The sequence below is a fragment of the Scomber scombrus genome, chromosome 14 (genome assembly GCF_963691925.1).
Source record: "Scomber scombrus chromosome 14, fScoSco1.1, whole genome shotgun sequence".
NCBI lineage: Eukaryota > Metazoa > Chordata > Actinopteri > Scombriformes > Scombridae > Scomber > Scomber scombrus.
The window spans coordinates 19,900,317-19,919,475 of NC_084983.1; the positions used below are offsets into that span (position 1 = coordinate 19,900,317).

Sequence of the window (19,159 nt, forward strand, 5' to 3'; positions counted from 1 at the left end):
GTTTTCCCCCAACACGTGCTTCTAATGGCAACCTGTGTGACACTGAGCCCACGAGAGCCGCACGTGTGCCTCGTGTGGACAACACACAAATACTCCTGCCTGTGAATAGCGGCTCCTTCCTCTCATCAGAGAGTGGGAGCGCTGACAGAGTCACTGCTGTTAATGCTAGCGTGGCTTCAGGTCAATCCCCTGCTGCAACGCAGCTCTCGGGGATTCTTTGTCGGCCCTTTCGTCGGCAGCCCCCATGCCATGGGTCACTACTGGGGTTTCCCCGCCCCGGGTGACGGCGGCGAGGGCTGTGTCGCAGCTCGTTTCCGTAACAACGACAGCACAGCAGGAAAATGTACGCCCGCTCACCGAGCGCTCCTCGGTGTGGCAGCGCGTTTGCGTGATGGACCGCTGGATGACACCCTGCAATTTGCCTCTCCGCCTCCACGTTTCAACGGGATTGTGGAGACGGTCCTGTCATTGCAGGACCAGCGTTTAGCTCTCCAGTCAGAGTTGCAGGAACTTCTGGCGAAAAATGCAATCTCCAAAGTTCCCCGCGGAGAGGAAAACCGTTTTTTTTTACTCCCGTTACTTTCTAGTTCCCAAGAAAATGATTCGTCACGGGTTGGATAAACCCAACAGCGAGGGCTGCGCCTATACTCATAGAATCTGGAGTTACAATACGTAACTAACATTCCTTAATGTCTCTACTGAACCATGGTTTGTTGTTACTGTAAACCAATACTGTCTTAGATGGTACACACACATCTTCAGCAAATTTAATATATGATGTGATCACATCAGTAAAGGTGTTCAAGCAGGTGCGCAACTACCTACTTTCTGAGGGGTATGCAGATACATTGCATTTTTTTCCAATGACCCTTTAAGGATTAAGACGACATCACATTATGATTGGATTTATTAGTATTATTACATACATCTCATTCTTAATTGTTTCATTTACATTTGACTGACAAATATGTAGCACATAAAGTTTATTGGCCTGTTTATGTTAAATCTAAGTAATTCAAATGGATGGAAATTTTATATGCAATTGAAATACATAAATCTTATGAATGATTTCTGTGAGTGTACCTGATGTCATCACTGGTCTTTTCTATAGCAGATGTCATCACCGACCTCATGTCTGTCTCCTTCACCCCTTGCCTGTGTTCTTCTCCACTAAGTAATATTGTCAAACAAGCATTATTTAATAGCTTTGAATAAATTACACATCTTGCTAATGCAATTTTTCAATATAAATAATATTTAGAAATGAATCACTTGGTATCAAGTGGCTGTCCCTACACTTCCACCTAATATTAGACCAACCTGTCGCCTTCCCCTGTGTGTCCTGATTCTTTCTCTCCATCCTCACACCTGAATAACATGAACTTTGTGTTAAGGAGGTTTCAAAAATACAGCAGTCAAACCACTTATAAAAAACATGAAATATTAATTTTAAATGATATCCTGATTGGATATCAGTTACTGATTGGACGCTGCATCTGATCAGACTTATCAGATACATCGCAACAGCAATGTATCTGATTTATATCCGAGTGAAGACATTAAACTCAAGTGTATCACTCCCTTCACTTATAAGTTCTATAATTTATGTTTTATGATTCACCATCTAGTTAAAAAGAAAGGATAACTGTCTGAACAACAAAATAACCACAAACAAGTTCCTTTATTTTTCTTGTCATGATCTATTATATTGTAAATACTGATCAGTACACAGTTGCAAGACAACATTAACCTGTCGTTTTACTAGTAGCTTTAGCTAACCTGAATATTTACAAGCCTCCTCTTGATACACTGACATAACTTACCTACTGTCTTTCAACCACTTTGAAAAGCTTTTTTTCATCCCTACGAAATCTTTCTCTTTCTCCCTCTTCCGTTTTCTGTTTTGTGCCCCCAAGAGCTTTATTTTCCTCCTCTCCATGTTATTAGGTCCCTGTCATCAAATGACAACACGATTCAAATGAAAACACTCGAGGGGGGCGCGCACCGGAGCGCCTGTAGTGTGGAGAGGTGAACGGAGGGGAGGCGATTAGCGGAGGGGCGCCTAATCAGTGACGTGCCTCTGTTATTGATTATATCATTTACTACACATGCACAAACGCTGTTATATACAGAAAATGTCGACTCGAAATAATTTCCCCCCATCGCTTTGGCGCCCCCTCAATTGTGGCGCCCCTATGCGCCGCATATAGTGCATACCCACTTTTTGCGCCACTGTGTTCAAGTCCTTGTTAGGTTCCCTCAGAGCAGACCAGTCAGTCAATGCAAAACAGTCACTCAGCATATCCATAGCTTGGGGGGACCATTGCCTGACAGTCCTCCTGTAGGGTTTAATAGCTCAATCTTTGCCGGTACTTGGGGATGAGAAAAACTGTTTTTGTGGTTGGAATCGCCCAGGGGCGCTCTCAGTACAGTGTGAAAGGCCCGCGGAATGACAGAGTAACACTAGTCGAGTGTTTTGTCACCCCTGGTTGCTGCCCAGATCTGTTCTTTATACATAGGCAGTACTTTCCTCAAGTTAACATGGTTGAAGTTGCCCAACACCAGAACTAAAGAGTCTGGATGTGTGTTCTCAATCTCTGTGATATGAGCAGAGAGCTGCTGAGAGGCAGCTGTTGCCCCAGTTTGAGGATGGATGTAAACAGCAGTCAGAATGAAAGATGCAAATTCCCTGGGGATATAAAATGGCCTGCACCTGATAGTAAGAGTCTCAAGTTCAGGAGAGCATGACTGTGACATGATCTATTGTATCAAACATTTGAATTTCTTGTGCAGGAAGTGTGACGCCTCGTCATGTTGGGTGTAGTCTGCATATTTTTAGATGTTTGTTAGTTTCACTTTAATGTGTAGCTGCTGTGACAAACGTTCACTGTTGAAACGTCTTTTGGCGCCATCTTGTGACAAAATACACTGCACTTGACACACTGAAGATTTTTTTAGTGTTAAATTTATTCAGAGAAAAACTATATATTTATGTAATGTGTCTGTGGTTGTAATTTACATTGTTTCTGGCATGAGAATTCAGGTTTGATACTGTAGATTTTCCCTCTCACACCTGTGATGACTGAACTTTGACCTCTTGTATTCATAACTCCTCTTCTCTGTTTACTCTCACAGGGTGAATATGATCTGCAAGATCCTTTTGCTCATCAGCCTGACCTCATGTGTCTCTGGTTAGTTTACATCTTTGCTGTAATGAAAAATAATAATAATAATAAATAATCAAATACATTTTCAGTATCACTGACAGATTTTATAACCTTCATCTTTAATCTGTGAGTGAAAACATTCACAGAACTTAATAAAGGTTGTAAAAATGCTGTATTGAAATTAAGGAAAGTGTTCATTTTTGAACTATTTAGTTTAGCAGCCTCAGTTCTCAGTTTGTCTGGTCCTCTCCTTCCATTTGTAGTGAAAGTGACACAGACCTCCTATTAGGGAGAGGAGAACTACAACATTGCACTGGGATGGATGTTTACAACCAACCCTGGCAGCTCCTCCACCTCACTTATCTGTCATCTGTTCATTGATCACAGTGACCCAGTACTGTATCATGTACATGAGGATGTTGAGGTCCCAGAGTCTCAAGATGAACAGTTTGCAGGACAAGTTCAGTGGGACAAAGATGCCCTCAGAGAAGGACAAATCAGACTTCATATGTCCAAACTCAGGACTGAAGACTGGTTTGTATGTGTGTGAAGTGTACACAGATCATGGTTTGAACTCTGACAGATGCCTCCTCCATGTCAGTGGTAAGATGATTCAGTAAAACTCAAAAAAAGCCTTTTTAATGCAGTGTGAAGTGTCATAAGGAGGAGAGTTGAATGTTGGGATAACAGAATTTCTGGAATAAAAGTGAAATTATTAATATTTTTCTGTCTTTTACAGCAGCTGCTGATCAGCCGAAACCTCAGAAACCTACTGTGAGACCACAATCAGTCTCTGGGAAGGATCGACCTCTAGGTTGGACTGAAATCAGCTGTAGTCGCTGTCTGTGCTATACTGCTTTGCCTTCAGACTTTGTTCTTAACCATCCTGTTTAAAAAAAAAAAAAGATATTTCTTATCAAATTATATATTTTTTCAATACATTATATCATGGTATGTGTAGGCTACGTGTGATTTACTTCATCACTTGTAACGTTTTTTTTTTTTTTTTAAAGGTTGAAAGCATTACAATGAAATATCACGTTTTATTATGAAAACCCCTTTCAAAGCGGAAGCCTTGTAGTAGAAACCGGAAACAGACACGAGCTCTTCTGTGATTGGGGCATCGTAGTTACCGCTCACACTGACCAATGAGCGAGCGCTGACTGCCATATAAAGACAGGTCTTACAGTGTAAAGGTTATTCTCTTTTAACTACTAAATAAAAAATAAACATGTCTGGACGTGGTAAAGGCGCTGGTAAGGCAAGAGCGAAGGCAAAGACCCGCTCCTCCAGAGCCGGGCTCCAGTTCCCCGTCGGTCGTGTCCACAGGCATCTGAGGAAGGGCAACTACGCCCAGCGTGTCGGTGCCGGTGCCCCCGTCTATCTGGCGGCTGTGCTGGAGTACCTGACCGCTGAGATCCTGGAGTTGGCTGGAAACGCTGCCAGAGACAACAAGAAGACCAGGATCATCCCCCGTCACTTGCAGCTGGCTGTCCGCAACGACGAGGAGCTCAACAAGCTGCTGGGTGGAGTGACCATCGCTCAGGGTGGTGTGCTGCCCAACATCCAGGCTGTGCTGCTGCCCAAGAAGACCGAGAAACCCGCCAAGAAGTAAATTTGAGGCCCGGGTCTTCAACAACACAACGGCTCTTTTAAGAGCCACCCACTACTCATAAACAGCTCACATCCTCATTTCTGACAGTAGTACATGTACTGTAAATAATGCTCATGATTAATCAGTTACCCTTTCTTATAATTTGCTGAGATATTCGTTTAGTGTCCACATAATACCTCAATGACATCTGGTCTTTCAACCAGTCTCTTGTGCAAATGTGTATACAATATTAATTGTACTCGTATGATTTAAATATCACTTGTTTGTCACGTGTTGAAGAAACAAGAGCTCTACAAGCATTATTGAATTCAACAATATGTACACCTTTAGTCTATATACAAATGTTAAGGCCTTCATAACAATTATAATTGTGCTTGTTAAAAAAAAGTAAATGTAGTAAAGGGACATATTGCTTTTTACTGAGAGTCGGTGGCTCTTAAAAGAGCCTTTGTTGTGTTTTTAGAGTAGCAGACAGTTTAAGCTCTCTCTCCACGGATGCGGCGGGCCAGCTGGATGTCTTTGGGCATGATGGTGACCCTCTTGGCGTGGATGGCGCACAGGTTGGTGTCCTCGAACAGGCCGACCAGGTAAGCCTCGCTAGCCTCCTGCAGAGCCATGACAGCTGAGCTCTGGAAGCGCAGATCGGTCTTGAAGTCCTGAGCGATCTCCCTGACCAGGCGCTGGAAGGGCAGCTTGCGGATCAGCAGCTCGGTGGATTTCTGGTAACGACGGATCTCTCTGAGAGCCACGGTACCGGGCCTGTAACGATGGGGCTTCTTCACTCCGCCGGTGGCCGGGGCGCTCTTACGGGCAGCCTTGGTGGCAAGCTGCTTCCTGGGGGCTTTGCCTCCGGTGGACTTACGTGCGGTCTGCTTGGTTCTTGCCATTTTTCTCAATCAACCTTCTGTTTCAAAAGAATAGCAAAGGAGACCGCTCTGCGATGAGCTGCAGCGTTATAAAGGATCTGCCGAGTCACGACGCCGCTCATTGGTCCAGGCCAGGAGGAGCGCGCGCTGCAGCTCATCTTGCTATTGGATAATAAATTCAAACTAAACCCTGCCTCCTCATCAGCTGACTGCCAGCTCCGGAAGAGAGAAAAACAAAGAACATTATTTTATCTGAATGAAACTTATCTATTATAGATAGATATCTAATCTATCTATCTATCTATTATTCTATCTATCATTCTATCTATCTATCCATCCAATAACAAAAGTATATGCACACATGCATGCATCAGAAAAATCAGACTTACAAAACTGCACAAGTATTTTTTGGTTTGTGAACTTGCGTGTTAAGTGCTCATAAATTGTGGTCGCATAGTGGGGGCATTGACCGCATGAGCTTTCGCCTGATAACCCAATATCAACTGCTCTTAGAGGCCGAAATCTATATGGAATAAAATACTGATTATGTACTGTAACCCCAGATTTATGAGTATAGGCATTGTACACTTGGTCACGCATGCGCACTAGGGATTAATATTTTTCCCGAAAATAAGACATTTTAAATCCTGAGAAATCTACAATTTTTAAAAGGCAACATTAGCTGAGCCCTGGTCATTTCAAGCAACACTAAATGCAACGTGGAGACATTATGCATGTATGGGTTCCCAGTTCGACCATTTTTTCTGTATTATTTTATCATACATACATACATACATACAGGATGTACACACACATATATATACACACACACACATATGTATATGTGTATATATATATATGTCTATGTGTATATATATATATATATATGTGTGTACACCCTGTATGTATGTATGTATGTATGTATGTATGATAAAATAATACAGAAAAAATGGTCGAACTGGGAACCCATACATGCATAATGTCTCCACGTTGCATTTAGTGTTGCTTGAAATGACCAGGGCTCAGCTAATGTTGCCTTTTAAAAATTGTAGATTTCTCAGGATTTAAAATGTCTTATTTTCGGTAAATTTTCGACCTGCGCTATATATATATATATACATATATATATATATATATATATATATATATGTATATGTATATATATATATATACATATATATATATATATATATATATATATATATATATATATATATATATATATATATATATATACATGTATATATATATATATATATATATATATATATATATATATATATATATATATATATATATGTATGTATATATATATATATATGTATATATATATATATATATATATATATATATATATATATATATATATATATATATATATGTTTTTATATTAATAAATCCATATATATCCATATATATACATATATATATGTATATATATATGTATATATATGTATATATATATATATAGCGCAGGTCGAAAATTTACCGAAAATAAGACATTTTAAATCCTGAGAAATCTACAATTTTTAAAAGGCAACATTAGCTGAGCCCTGGTCATTTCAAGCAACACTAAATGCAACGTGGAGACATTATGCATGTATGGGTTCCCAGTTCGACCATTTTTTCTGTATTATTTTATCATACATACATACATACATACATACATACAGGGTGTACACACATATATATATATATATATACACATAGACATATATATATATACACATATACATATGTGTGTGTGTGTATATATATGTGTGTGTACATCCTGTATGTATGTATGTATGTATGATAAATTAAAAGAGCCTTTGTGTTTCAGTATCAGTGGGTCAGATTTAACCTCCGAAGCCGTACAGAGTGCGACCCTGTCTCTTCAGAGCGTAAACCACGTCCATGGCGGTCACGGTCTTCCTCTTGGCGTGCTCGGTGTAGGTGACGGCATCACGGATCACGTTCTCCAGGAACACCTTCAGCACACCGCGGGGACCAGTTTTATCAACTTTTCTCCTCCTCCTGAGGTCGGAAATAATTTGTTTAACAACAGTATCACTTAATTACAGTCTGTTGTATCACCATTGCACATCTCGTTTTCCATAATTTAGAACAGAGGAAAGATGTTTTCTAAACAAAGGAGCTTGGATAGGATGAATGTTTTTACAATATTTATCTTTGTTCTATAATTAGTATTTTTATTTTCCCATTTCTTAACCTCTTCTTTAATTTTGCATAATTTATACTCCCAATTTATTTCATTACATTTATTATTGCAGATGTTCAGACCTAAAATTTTGATTTCTTGCTTGACTTCAATATTAACGTTTTGTCTATCATCTTCATTTCCAATCCAGAGTTTACCTGTCTGCACCCTGTACTAGTGTGGACAGTGAGCGCCTATTCAGAGCTGCATCCAACATCCTGCATGATCAAAGAAGCAGGCTTTCAGCCAGTAAAGTTGAGATGCTCCTCTTTGTTAGAAATAATCTGCCATTAATGTTTAAATAGAGATAGAAATTTAGCCTAAGTAATTTAACCCCCTTTCTCAATTGAAAGGAATGTTTGTTTTCCCTGGGGGCCATTGTTTACATTTTGTTTAGTACATGTACTGTACTACTTGGCTGCTATTTATTTATTTTATTTGTTAGAAATACATGTGGCCTGAGTGCCATATTATCTGTTGACCTGAGTGTCATTGTTTATTTTTGAGCTAGCCAATATTCTGGTGCAGCATTACTGCCCTTTATTTGCAGTATTTACTTGTTACTGTAAAGTAAAGTAATTTAATTACAGTAAGTTGTTGCGCCCATTATTTCTTTTTTTTTTATTGAACACACAATAACAAAACCTACATCTTCTCTTAAGGACTATACAATTACGTACAATGAAATGTTGCCATATTGCAAAGATATATAAAAGAAAATACAAAACAAAGACTGGGGTTTTTTATAAGGTGCAAGTAGAAAGTCATTTTGTAGATAACCAGGCATACAATTAAAATAACAAAGGACCTAGGGAGGAGAAAAGTCTTAGGCATAAATCAAATAAGCAAGAAACTAGATATATCTCCACAGACCTTTCCAGCAATTTTGCTGCTGGAGTACAATTTTTTAAGGGACAGGAAAAACTATTTGAAATCATTTATAAACCAGTCAAAGGAGGGTTTGCTATTTCTCCACTTACTACAATGAATATGATATTTACCCATTAGAACAATCATATTTATCATATCAGAGATATTAGACTTTAAATTATCTATGTAAAAGAGTATGTGAGAAATATCAAAAGCCGGGATGTCATTTATTCTAAGAAATAACCAATTTCTTATTTCTAACCAAAATTTTTTGGACACAGGGCATGAGAAAAACATATGTTCTAATGTTTAATTTGCTGCATTACAAAAGGTACACAGGTCAACTTCAAATTTAAATCTTTTTCTTAAAAATTCAGCAACCGGGTAAACTTTATAGAATATCTTAAAATGAGTTTCTTTAATCTTAGGGGAGATAGGCCATTTAATATATTTAGAGTGTGCTTTTTCCATCATAGACACAGTTACCTTATCAGTCACTTGTGCTTTAAATCCTCTGTTATAATCATAAAATACTATAGATTTCAAAGCAGCACTAAATCAATTTGTTATTACATTTATTATCTTTTAAGTTACAATCATTTATCATCAATTTTGGTAGTATCGCTTCAATATTAAAATATAATAAAGTATTCTGGATTAATTGAATCAGTGGTAAGGGGATTGCTTTACAAATCCTATTATACTCTCTTTGAGTACAATTTAATTCATATTTTTCTAACCAAGCCCTGTAGTTCAAAAGAACACCATCAGAGTCCATTATATCCTTTACAAACACAATGCCTTTCTTATACCAATCTCTTCTGAATATTGATTTCCTGTTTACTGTGATCACTATATTATTCCATAGAATAGATCCATGAAGGGAGAAAATATCATTTTCCAGTATTGAAGAATCTGCTTGTGGAAATTAGATAGCTTAATAGGAACCTTGTGTACCTCAAAATCACATGTTAGTAGAAATTCAAGCCCTCCTATTTTTTTAAACAATGTTCTCGGAATATGAAACCACATGGACTCTGGCTGTGAGAAATATGTTTCCAACCATTGAATCAAATTCTAAAGCTTTAATACCCCCATTCTCATATTATTTAACTAACTGTGATCTTTTAATATAATGGGTTTTATTTTTCCATAAAAACTGAAACATAATAGAATTGGCTTTTTTAATATTTTTTGAAGAGACATATAAGGAGTGACATGGATAAATTAATTTAGAGATACCTTTTGCTTTTGATAAAATAACTCCAACCAAAGATTGTAAGATCTCTGGTTAGCCAGCGACTTAGAGATTTCTTCATGTCTGTTAAGCGATTAGCTATATTAACGTCTTCTCTTCTGATAACATTGTTAGATATCATTATTCCAATATATTTTACTTCAGATGCAACTTTAATTGAAGCAATACTGGGATCTGTACAAGTATGAATGGGAAGTAATTCACATTTTATGACATTCAAGGAAAGCCCTGAAGCTCTGGAGCATATAGAAATATTATTAAGAGCTTTCTCAACCATACATTCATTTTTTAAGAAGATGGCTGTGTCATCCGCAAACTGACTTATTTTAAATTCCTTATTGAATATTGAAATACCTTCTATTTCAGGATTGTTCTTAATGAGCATTGTTAACAGACGAGTGGTCAAAATAAACAATTTCGGGGAGATTGGGCAGCCTTGCCTAATACCAAGTAGCACCGTGAACCTCGGGGTCATTCCAGGGTTCAAGGAAACAGAACTATAAATGTCAGTATAAAACATCCTAATAATATCACACATTTTTTTTACCAAAACCTATAAAGTGCAACGCTTCTAATAAAAAACAATGTTCAACGGTGTCAAAAGCCTTATAAAAATCAAGAAATAACACCAAACTATCAGTATCAATAAGGTCTTTATAATCAAGCATATCTAATATCAAAACTGGTATGATTGTGTATACTTCTACCTTTCATAAAAGCTGATTGACATTCATCTATTATTTCCTTTAAACCCTCATTTAATTGGTTTGCATAAACATGTGCCAGTAATTTGTAAACATTACACAATAAGGTTATCGGTCTCCAATTATCCAATAAAAGTACATCCTTGTTGGGTTTTGGGATTAGAGAGATAAGACCCTGTTTCATTGTGGGAGAAAGATTGTTGGTTGAAATGCATTCTTTGAAGGCATTGTAAAGCAACTCTCTAATATCTTTCCAAAAACATTTATAGAACTCTACGGTTAGACCATCTAGTCCTGGTGACTTCCCATTAGACATCTGCATAACTGCTCTGTCTAGCTCCTCAATTTCAAGCTTATCCTCCATGTATTTTTTGAAATCATCATCCATTATGTTGTTTTGTTTTATGTTTTTTTAAAAACTGAAGACAGTTTTCCTTAGAAAAATTGGATTTATACAAATTTCTATAAACAACTTTAATTTCCTCATTCACTTGCTCCTGATCTTGATTAATAACATCATTAATAAGTAACCTATGAATGTTCTTCTTTGTCTGTTTTTCCAAACTTTTTTCCCCCCTTCCTCAATCCAACGAGCCCTTGAACGAATAAATGCTCCCTTTGCCTTATCCAAATACATATCTAGTTGAGACTGAAGACTGTTCAATTTAGCATATTCCTCCATTGTTAAATCCATTCTACAACATAATTTATTGATTTCATTTGTAATGTTTTGCTGTTTTTGTTTTTTAATTTTAGAGGACACTTTACTTATCTTAATTGCAACCTGTCTAATTTTAAATTTAAACCACTCCCACTTACTCAAGGCTGACATTTCCAATACAACAATTTATTTAATGAGCTGTTTGACCTCTTTGAAAAAATCTGTATTTTCCAAAAGAATATTATTGAATTTCCAAATGGAATTGTGAATAGACCCATTTTTCAATAAAGAGAGACACAGCAAAATTACACAGTGATCAGTTAAAGGTGATGCTGAGATTTCACACTTGGAGACATCATTAACTAAATTATTTGAGATTAGCCAATAGTCTATTATTGAGCATTGGCCATTATTTGATGCATTAAACCAAGTATATTGTGTAGTAATAGGATACTTCATTCTCCAGTAATCAGTCAAGTTGGTTTTCTCGTAAGTATCTCAATAACCGTCTCCCTTGTATCTTCTCCCTCCTTCTCTGGAAGACCAGTCAACCTCAAGTTCCATCTTCGTTTGTAGCGGGCTTGCTCCGCACATGCATTTTTCAACTGGTTGTTTTCTTTCTGGAGATCACTTACTTTTTTTTGAAGCACAACAATCTCCTCTTTGTGTTCTCTTGTTGCCGTTGTATTGGTTTCGATGCGCCTGTCAAAACTTTTCAAAAGTTCAGTCTGTTCGTCTATCTTACGGGTCAAAGTTTGCACTGCATGAAGAATTGCAGCACTGGTGCTTTCTTCCTCCTTTTCTTTATGCTTTGGGTTCGGGCTTTTTATTGGGTTTTTTTTTTACCCGGCATGCACCGGAAATTTTCAAGATGGCACTGCCCAGATCTGAAACTATTCGCTTCCAAGCAGCAGTCCACAAACCAATGGGTGACGTCTCGGATGTTACGTCCATTTTATATACAGTCTATGGTTTGACCTGACTGAACTTTGAACTTATGTCTAGCCAGTCCTTGAATGCCCTCTAGAATTCATTGATATTTTACCCTTGCATCTCTGTCAGTTTGGGGCATGGCAAAGATTGTTAAACATTGGCAAAAATGCTTGAGAATACTTTTGTTTAGTCTGTAACCAGTAAATGAACAAGTTATATAAATACATATATTGCTCCCTCACGTGATTGGATCGGTGATCGGTTTATTTAAACTCACTAATCGGTGATCGACCCCAAAAATCCTGATTGTGTAAAGCCTAGAAATGATTGATGAGGGTGGGAATGAGCAACATTATGAAAGCGCAAGTGAAAGCCCAAGTTTCGAATTCAGTCGCTATAAGTTAACAGCTGGTCAGCGAGTCAGTAGCACTCCTCTTCCCCCGCTATCTAACGCTGATTCAGCTCAATCTGAAAATAATTCAGGCCTCTTTTTTACCACACCAAAGTTCAGAGCCCCTATAATGTCTGATTCCCAGAGCGAAATACCGTTTACAGTTGTCAGAAACAAAAGAAATGCAAAGCCTGCCCTGTATAAAAATTAGAAGCGCTTTGATGATAAACCATCCTCATGAAAGTCAATTTTAACATTTTATTATGAGCTTCCTCAAAATCACCACCTTGAATACTTCAATATATCGCCTCAAGAGAACATAAAATGAAATATCTAATGGATACTGACTTTGGCGTTGTATGCCTTCAAGAACTGATACTGAAAACAAATGATGTGATGTAAAAAGAGTGACTAGGCTTGAGACAAAGGGAAAATGTGTAATTTCAATCGGTGAAGACACAGGGATGTTCTCCCCCAGCTCGGAAAACGTTTTCACTATCAGGCCTGTCAGGGGACATGGATTCTTTTTAAATCCCATAATGTTGCGAATCCTTCGGAGAAGAGACATTATTCCAGGGAGACTTATTATGTTGCCATGCCCCAGAAACCTCCATTAGTGGTTTGGCAAGGAGGAAAGCTGCCCCTTCTGTAACACACCAAACGCCAGTCTGCAGCACCTGTTGTCAGGATGCAAGACAGCACTGACACAGGAACGCTACAGATGGTGGCATGACCAAGTCCTGAGGAAGCTGGCTGAGGTTCTGGAAGACCGCAGGCAAAATAACCAGCTGCAAATAACCAGCATGCGGTCGGAAAGACGCGCATGAGATTCATCAGGCAGGGAAAGAGCTCAGGAGACATCACCCCGCGAGGTCAACCATGTCTCCTTTCCCGTGCACGGGATTGGAGCATGAAAGCCAATATCGGCAAACAGCTGCAATTCCCTCCCGAGATCACCACCACATCCCTCCAGCCGGACATTCACACAATTATAGGGAAATAAACTAATTACACAGAACATTTGACTTCAAGTGTAACTTGTAAATTAAGTGGAAGGTCCTGCTGCAAAAAGTTACATTTATTTAGTAAATCAGTGCTGGTAATAATGTATCATTACTTGCCAATTTACAGATTGCATTACTTGCTCACTGCTGTTTTGCCTTTTTTTCTCTGTGATTTTATATTATTCATTGTTTCTTCAGCTGAAGTAGATCTTTATTTCATTTGTTTTAATCCAACATACCGATTTATTAATGAGTCACTTATTGACACGTCGATATCAAACTCATTTACTTATTTGCGATTAAATTTAAATAAGTATATCCTATATTTTAATATTTCCCATAATTTAATATCAGATTTCACTAATATTAATTTGGATTATTTGATTAATTCCCAGTTTTAATTCTGGTAACTCTTTGTCATGCAAACTCTGTGTATTGAGTTTCCAGTATCCTCTATTGGCTATATTATATTATATATATCTATTTCCAAAACAGTATTTTTCATCAGTCAGAGTATTATATTCACCACATACAATAACATTATAACCTATTCAAATTCATTATTTAAGTTTGGTGTATATATAGTTGGTGTTGAGGTGGGCATGGTTTGGGCAGTCAGCTGTAGAAGAGAGAGGTAGGGCAGAGCTGGCTCAGCAGGAGCAGTGTCAGGTGAGTTGATTAGCTCAGCTGGGGTGAGTTAACTAATCAACCTATCTTGATCTGCAATTATCTTTGTTTTGTTTTTTTCATGCTCTGTGTGACTTTGTTTTCTCACCCTCTGCTCCACTGCTGTCCATGCCAAACAGTGTTTCTTCATCTGCTGACCTGCGCTCGGGTCACCTGTATCTTGTTTGGTCATGGATTTGTGATGTAACGCTGGATAGTTATAGTCAACGTGTTAAATTGAGTGTGACAGGGCCAGATGGTCAAAGGGCATTTTTATGATGTATGTTTTACATCAGTTTAAAATATTTTCTTATTGACGTGAGCGGAGATTCTGAGTTTAATAACGCCCAGCAAAGTTTGTGCCAAGTGTCCTCTTTTACGTCCGCAGACACGCTTTAAATGCAGAAGCACAGCGAAAGACTTTCTTGATGCCCACTTCCAAGAGACCGAGAGTCTGAGTCGAGATATTTTCATAGCGACAACGTGTTACAGCGGTAACGACGTCACTCAGCAGTCTACACACGGCACCTGGATTCCCGCATCCCCGCCTGCATTGGCTCTTACTATGTGCAAGGTAAACGGCAAATGTGGTGAACAAGGCACTTCTTCACTTTTGTTGTACTAGTTCAATTGTCAAGTAGGCACTTTATGAACAGTTCCAAAAGTACTCGGAAGAACACGTTAATTTAATTTTATATTATTTTGTAAATATCACAAAACTACTCTACACCTAAAACCAACCCCCTCCCCCTTCCTTCCATCCCACTTACAGAACACAAAGCTGTAACACTCCCCCTGGAATAAAACATGTCCACTTCAAAGCCAATAACTATACTGGAGAGGAAACAAATATGGACAACAGCTTTTGGAGCACATGGGAAAATGCAAATGAAAAACCAAGTTAACCACCTCTTTTCTGAACTCTGTAAACACACCCAATCCAGCCCCCTCCACAATGATATCACACAGATGAAATCAACCCAACTCACAATAGAATAGATTCTGCTGCACAGGCACGACTCCCACACTCTTCCACCCCTCTCGAACAGCTACTCCGACACTGTAAATGCAAACATGCACAAATATCAAAGTTTCAATAAAGGATCCAGGAAAAGAGCAAGAAAATAATCAAACAACCAGCAAATAACACCTGTCGTACTGGAAAACTACACAACCGTCAACCAGATCCAGAAACTCAAGACTAGACTGTAAGACTTTACAATAAAATGGAGCTAACTGTCTAATGTGAATGAAAAACGACAAAAAATCAAATATTTCTAAAACAAAAGCCTAACTAACTACTCTAGTGCGAAATGAAAACAGAAATACAAATGATCAGCACCCCTAAACCTGGTGGTGCGAAACAATGTGACAAAAACCTAACAGTGAGTGCAGGTAACCAAAATCAGTAGTGACTCTCTTACCCCTGGCCCAAATCTGGGTAACAAAACACAAGTCAAGAGCTTACTCTACACAGAAAGACTAACACATGAATCGATCTAGGTGTCTGCCAGCGTCAGCAGGGCACACCAGGCTTTTATCTGCTTTCCCCACGCTGTCGCTCTCTGATTGGCGGAGCCCCGCACCAATCAGCCTCATCCATCAGCCGCAAGGGATCTACGCAGATGCTCCACTGCAACATAGTAGGGTGGAACACAGAGGGAGGGCTCACGGCCGTAACAACACCACAGATGAACAGGTCAAACAAGAACTGGAAAAACAAGGCATCAACATCACCAGACTACACCGGATCATAAGTAAAGCCACCTAGCAGCCAACCACATTTATCAAAATCTACTTAACCAACCCCGAACAATCTGCTGGCCTCCTCCTCGAAGGTCTCGACATGGACCTCTTCCAGTACAGAGTGGAAAAGCCCGGCCACCACCCACTGTTAAACAATGCTTCGAATGCCAACAGTTCAACCAGATATCCACCAACTGCACCAACCCAGTTGTCTGCCTCAGATGTGGAGAAAATCACTACCACAAAACATGCACAAAACAAAAAAGAGAAGCCAGATGTGCCGACTGTGCTGGCGAACACTCTGCTGCCTGCAAATCCTGCCCGGTCTACCTCTCACACACAACCCCATCAACAACAAAAACACCACCCTCCGGTCAGTCTGCCATCACCAATCCCCCCAGCCAGCATCATGACAATACCGACTTCATCCACCTGTGCGATGACCTCAGAAAACTTACCATGGACGAAAAGAAAATTAAAGTAATCAGGAGCATCAGGAAACATACACACATCAACATATGAATCAGCCCAATATAGTAATCTGAAGCAAACACCTGACCTTCCGTATACAAATCCCCATAATGGCCTTCACCACTTTTCTACACATAAACATCAGAGGAGTACGAGCAAATAAACAAGAACTTACCCAACTACTGAAAGAATAAGACATCTCCATAGCCTCCATAAATTAAACACTTTTATCAAAAACCTCACAAATTGACATCCCCGGGTACAACATCATCAGGAAAGAACGACAGACAGGACACAGAGGAGGAGTAGCAATTTTAATCCACAAAAACATTGAATACAGTCAAATGGATCATGACCTTTGACCAGAACAACTCAAAGGAAATGAATATGTCACAATTGAAGCCAAAATCCACTCCCACCACTCCATCACAATCACTAGTGTCTACTGCCCCTCATTAATAAAACCCTCAGTTGACCTGTTCACCGCTGTCTCCAACACCAATTGCTCCCTCATCATGGGAGACTTCAATGCAAAGCACATCAACTTCTACTGCAATAAAGCCAACCCTAGCGGCACAGCACTCCAACAGATCCTCAATAACAATCAGTCATTAATACCAATGAACCCACCTACATCCCCCCCGCAACAGGTACGGTGGACATCCTGGACCTAATTCTTTGCACCCCTGACCTGGCTTCAAAACTTCACCAGTTCTTCACCACAAACCATCTCAGTAGTGACCATCTACTGGTTTTAACCACATTCTCCTTCCACCTTCAAGTCATCCCACGCAAGAGATATCAATACAGAAAAGCAGACTGGGAAACCTACAAAACACACATTGAAACAAAACTACCACTCTCACTACCACACCCGACGATCTGGATAATCAAGCCACCCTGCTCAGTCAACTCCTCACCCAAGCAAGAGAAGAAACAATACTGCTAATTACCCACCAGACCACAATACAGTCACTACCCCCTTATACCCTCCAAATAATCATACAGAAAAGGAAATTATGAAGAAATTACATCCGGTTCAGATCACCCTACATCAAGACAGAAATAAACAAACTCCAAACCACCATCAAAACACAACTAGTCCTTCATAAACAACAAACCTGGAAAACTTTCTACAGGCAACTGGACCATGATACAAACCCCCGAACCTTCTGGCAGAAAATCAAGACTATAAATGGAGATCCACAAAACAACACTATCCCTCTGCTGAAATCATCTGGCACAATCATCACCGAAAATAAAGAAAAAGCCACACTCTTCCGCAAACACCTCGAAAAATACCCACACATGTCCAAACGACCCCAATTTTGACAACACATAGAAGGACCTAGTGGACAAAGAAATCACAAAACACAAGACTTCACAGACATATGTAACTAACCTGAACACAAAGCTCCACCCTCTCACAGAGCCTGTCACCACCCAAGAAATTCAATTGCACTCAAAGAAAATTAAAAATAAAGCACCAGGAGAAGACACAGTTTTAATAAAACAAATACTTATAACCTACCTTCAACACCTTGGACAGCTTTTTACCACTCGCCTCACCACTGGCCACTTCCCTTCACACTGGAAAACTGCACTCATCACTATGATTCACAAACCAGGAAAAGACCCCCACAACGCCACCAGCTACCGACCCATAAGCCTCCTCAGCCACATTGGAAAACAGTTTGAACGCATACTCACTTCACGTTTAAGGAATCACATCGAATCAATGGGCCTCATCGCAATCCACCAAGCCGGTTTCAGAAAAGGAAGAACCACCACAGACAACATCCTCCGCTTATCAGAAGACATCTTATGAGTTAAGTTATAATTAGTTGAGTCAAGTTAACAGTTTAATTTTCCTTTTTTTGTGTTGTACATATCTTTTTGGTTACATGTGTAACATGGTGACACTTCGTATTGTAAATAAACCACGTTTGGACATCTGATCATGCCTTCTGTTTCTGCCTCCTACTAAACATCAAACCACTTTGGTCTGCCTATACCACACCACCCAGTCCATCATCTCAAGCTTTCTTAACAACGGCCAAATCAAAGTCAAAGTTGCTTCCACCATCTCAACACCCTTCACCCCCTAAGCAGGAGTCCATCAGGGTTCAGTTTTGAGCCCCCTTTTCTTTCTATTATACATTTCTGATATATACTACCACCAGCCACCATATCCAAGGTTTCACAGTTCGCAGACGACCTCTGCCACTGGTCCAGTTCCAAATGCCCAAAACTAGCAGCTAAAAAACTTCTGCATAAATGAAATAGAAAACTGGTCAAATATGTGGAGAATCAAACTGAACTCTGCCAAGACACAATGCGTCCTCTTCACCAAAAACCAGGCGGGGAGTTCCGCTCCTCTGAAATGAGGCCAACACGGACTTCGGATTTCTAACCTCAGTAAGCGTTTTCAAAATGTGTTTCTGGTCTTATGGTTCAGCAGCGCGGACAGATATACTGCAGGAAATAGCCGTGAACTTGTTTCACACCTACAGTTTTCTCCGGAGTTTTGTGGTTATAGTTAGTTGTAATAGCTAACTTGGTTAGCATCACCAGGTTGCCGGTGTACTGTGGTAGATCCAGCCCTCG

At 39.3% G+C, this 19,159-nt stretch overlaps 2 protein-coding genes across 2 annotated transcripts; one reads left to right on the top strand and one right to left on the bottom strand.

The window, feature by feature from the left end:
* The first annotated feature begins 4,398 nt into the window (after positions 1-4,398).
* LOC133993860 (late histone H2A.L3) lies at positions 4,399-4,808 on the top strand. Its single transcript, XM_062432964.1, has one exon. The coding sequence runs from the start codon at positions 4,399-4,401 to the stop codon at positions 4,780-4,782; it is 384 nt and encodes a 127-aa protein (XP_062288948.1). The 3' UTR covers positions 4,783-4,808.
* A 450-nt stretch (positions 4,809-5,258) lies between these two features.
* LOC133994387 (histone H3) lies at positions 5,259-5,674 on the bottom strand. Its single transcript, XM_062433635.1, has one exon. The coding sequence runs from the start codon at positions 5,667-5,669 to the stop codon at positions 5,259-5,261; it is 411 nt and encodes a 136-aa protein (XP_062289619.1). The 5' UTR covers positions 5,670-5,674.
* Positions 5,675-19,159: the final 13,485 nt, after the last annotated feature.

Bases quoted from the DNA above. Each gene is read 5' to 3' on its own strand.
- LOC133994387 (XM_062433635.1), bottom strand. From the start codon at position 5,669: ATGGCAAGAACCAAGCAGACCGCACGTAAGTCCACCGGAGGCAAAGCC.
- LOC133993860 (XM_062432964.1), top strand. From the start codon at position 4,399: ATGTCTGGACGTGGTAAAGGCGCTGGTAAGGCAAGAGCGAAGGCAAAG.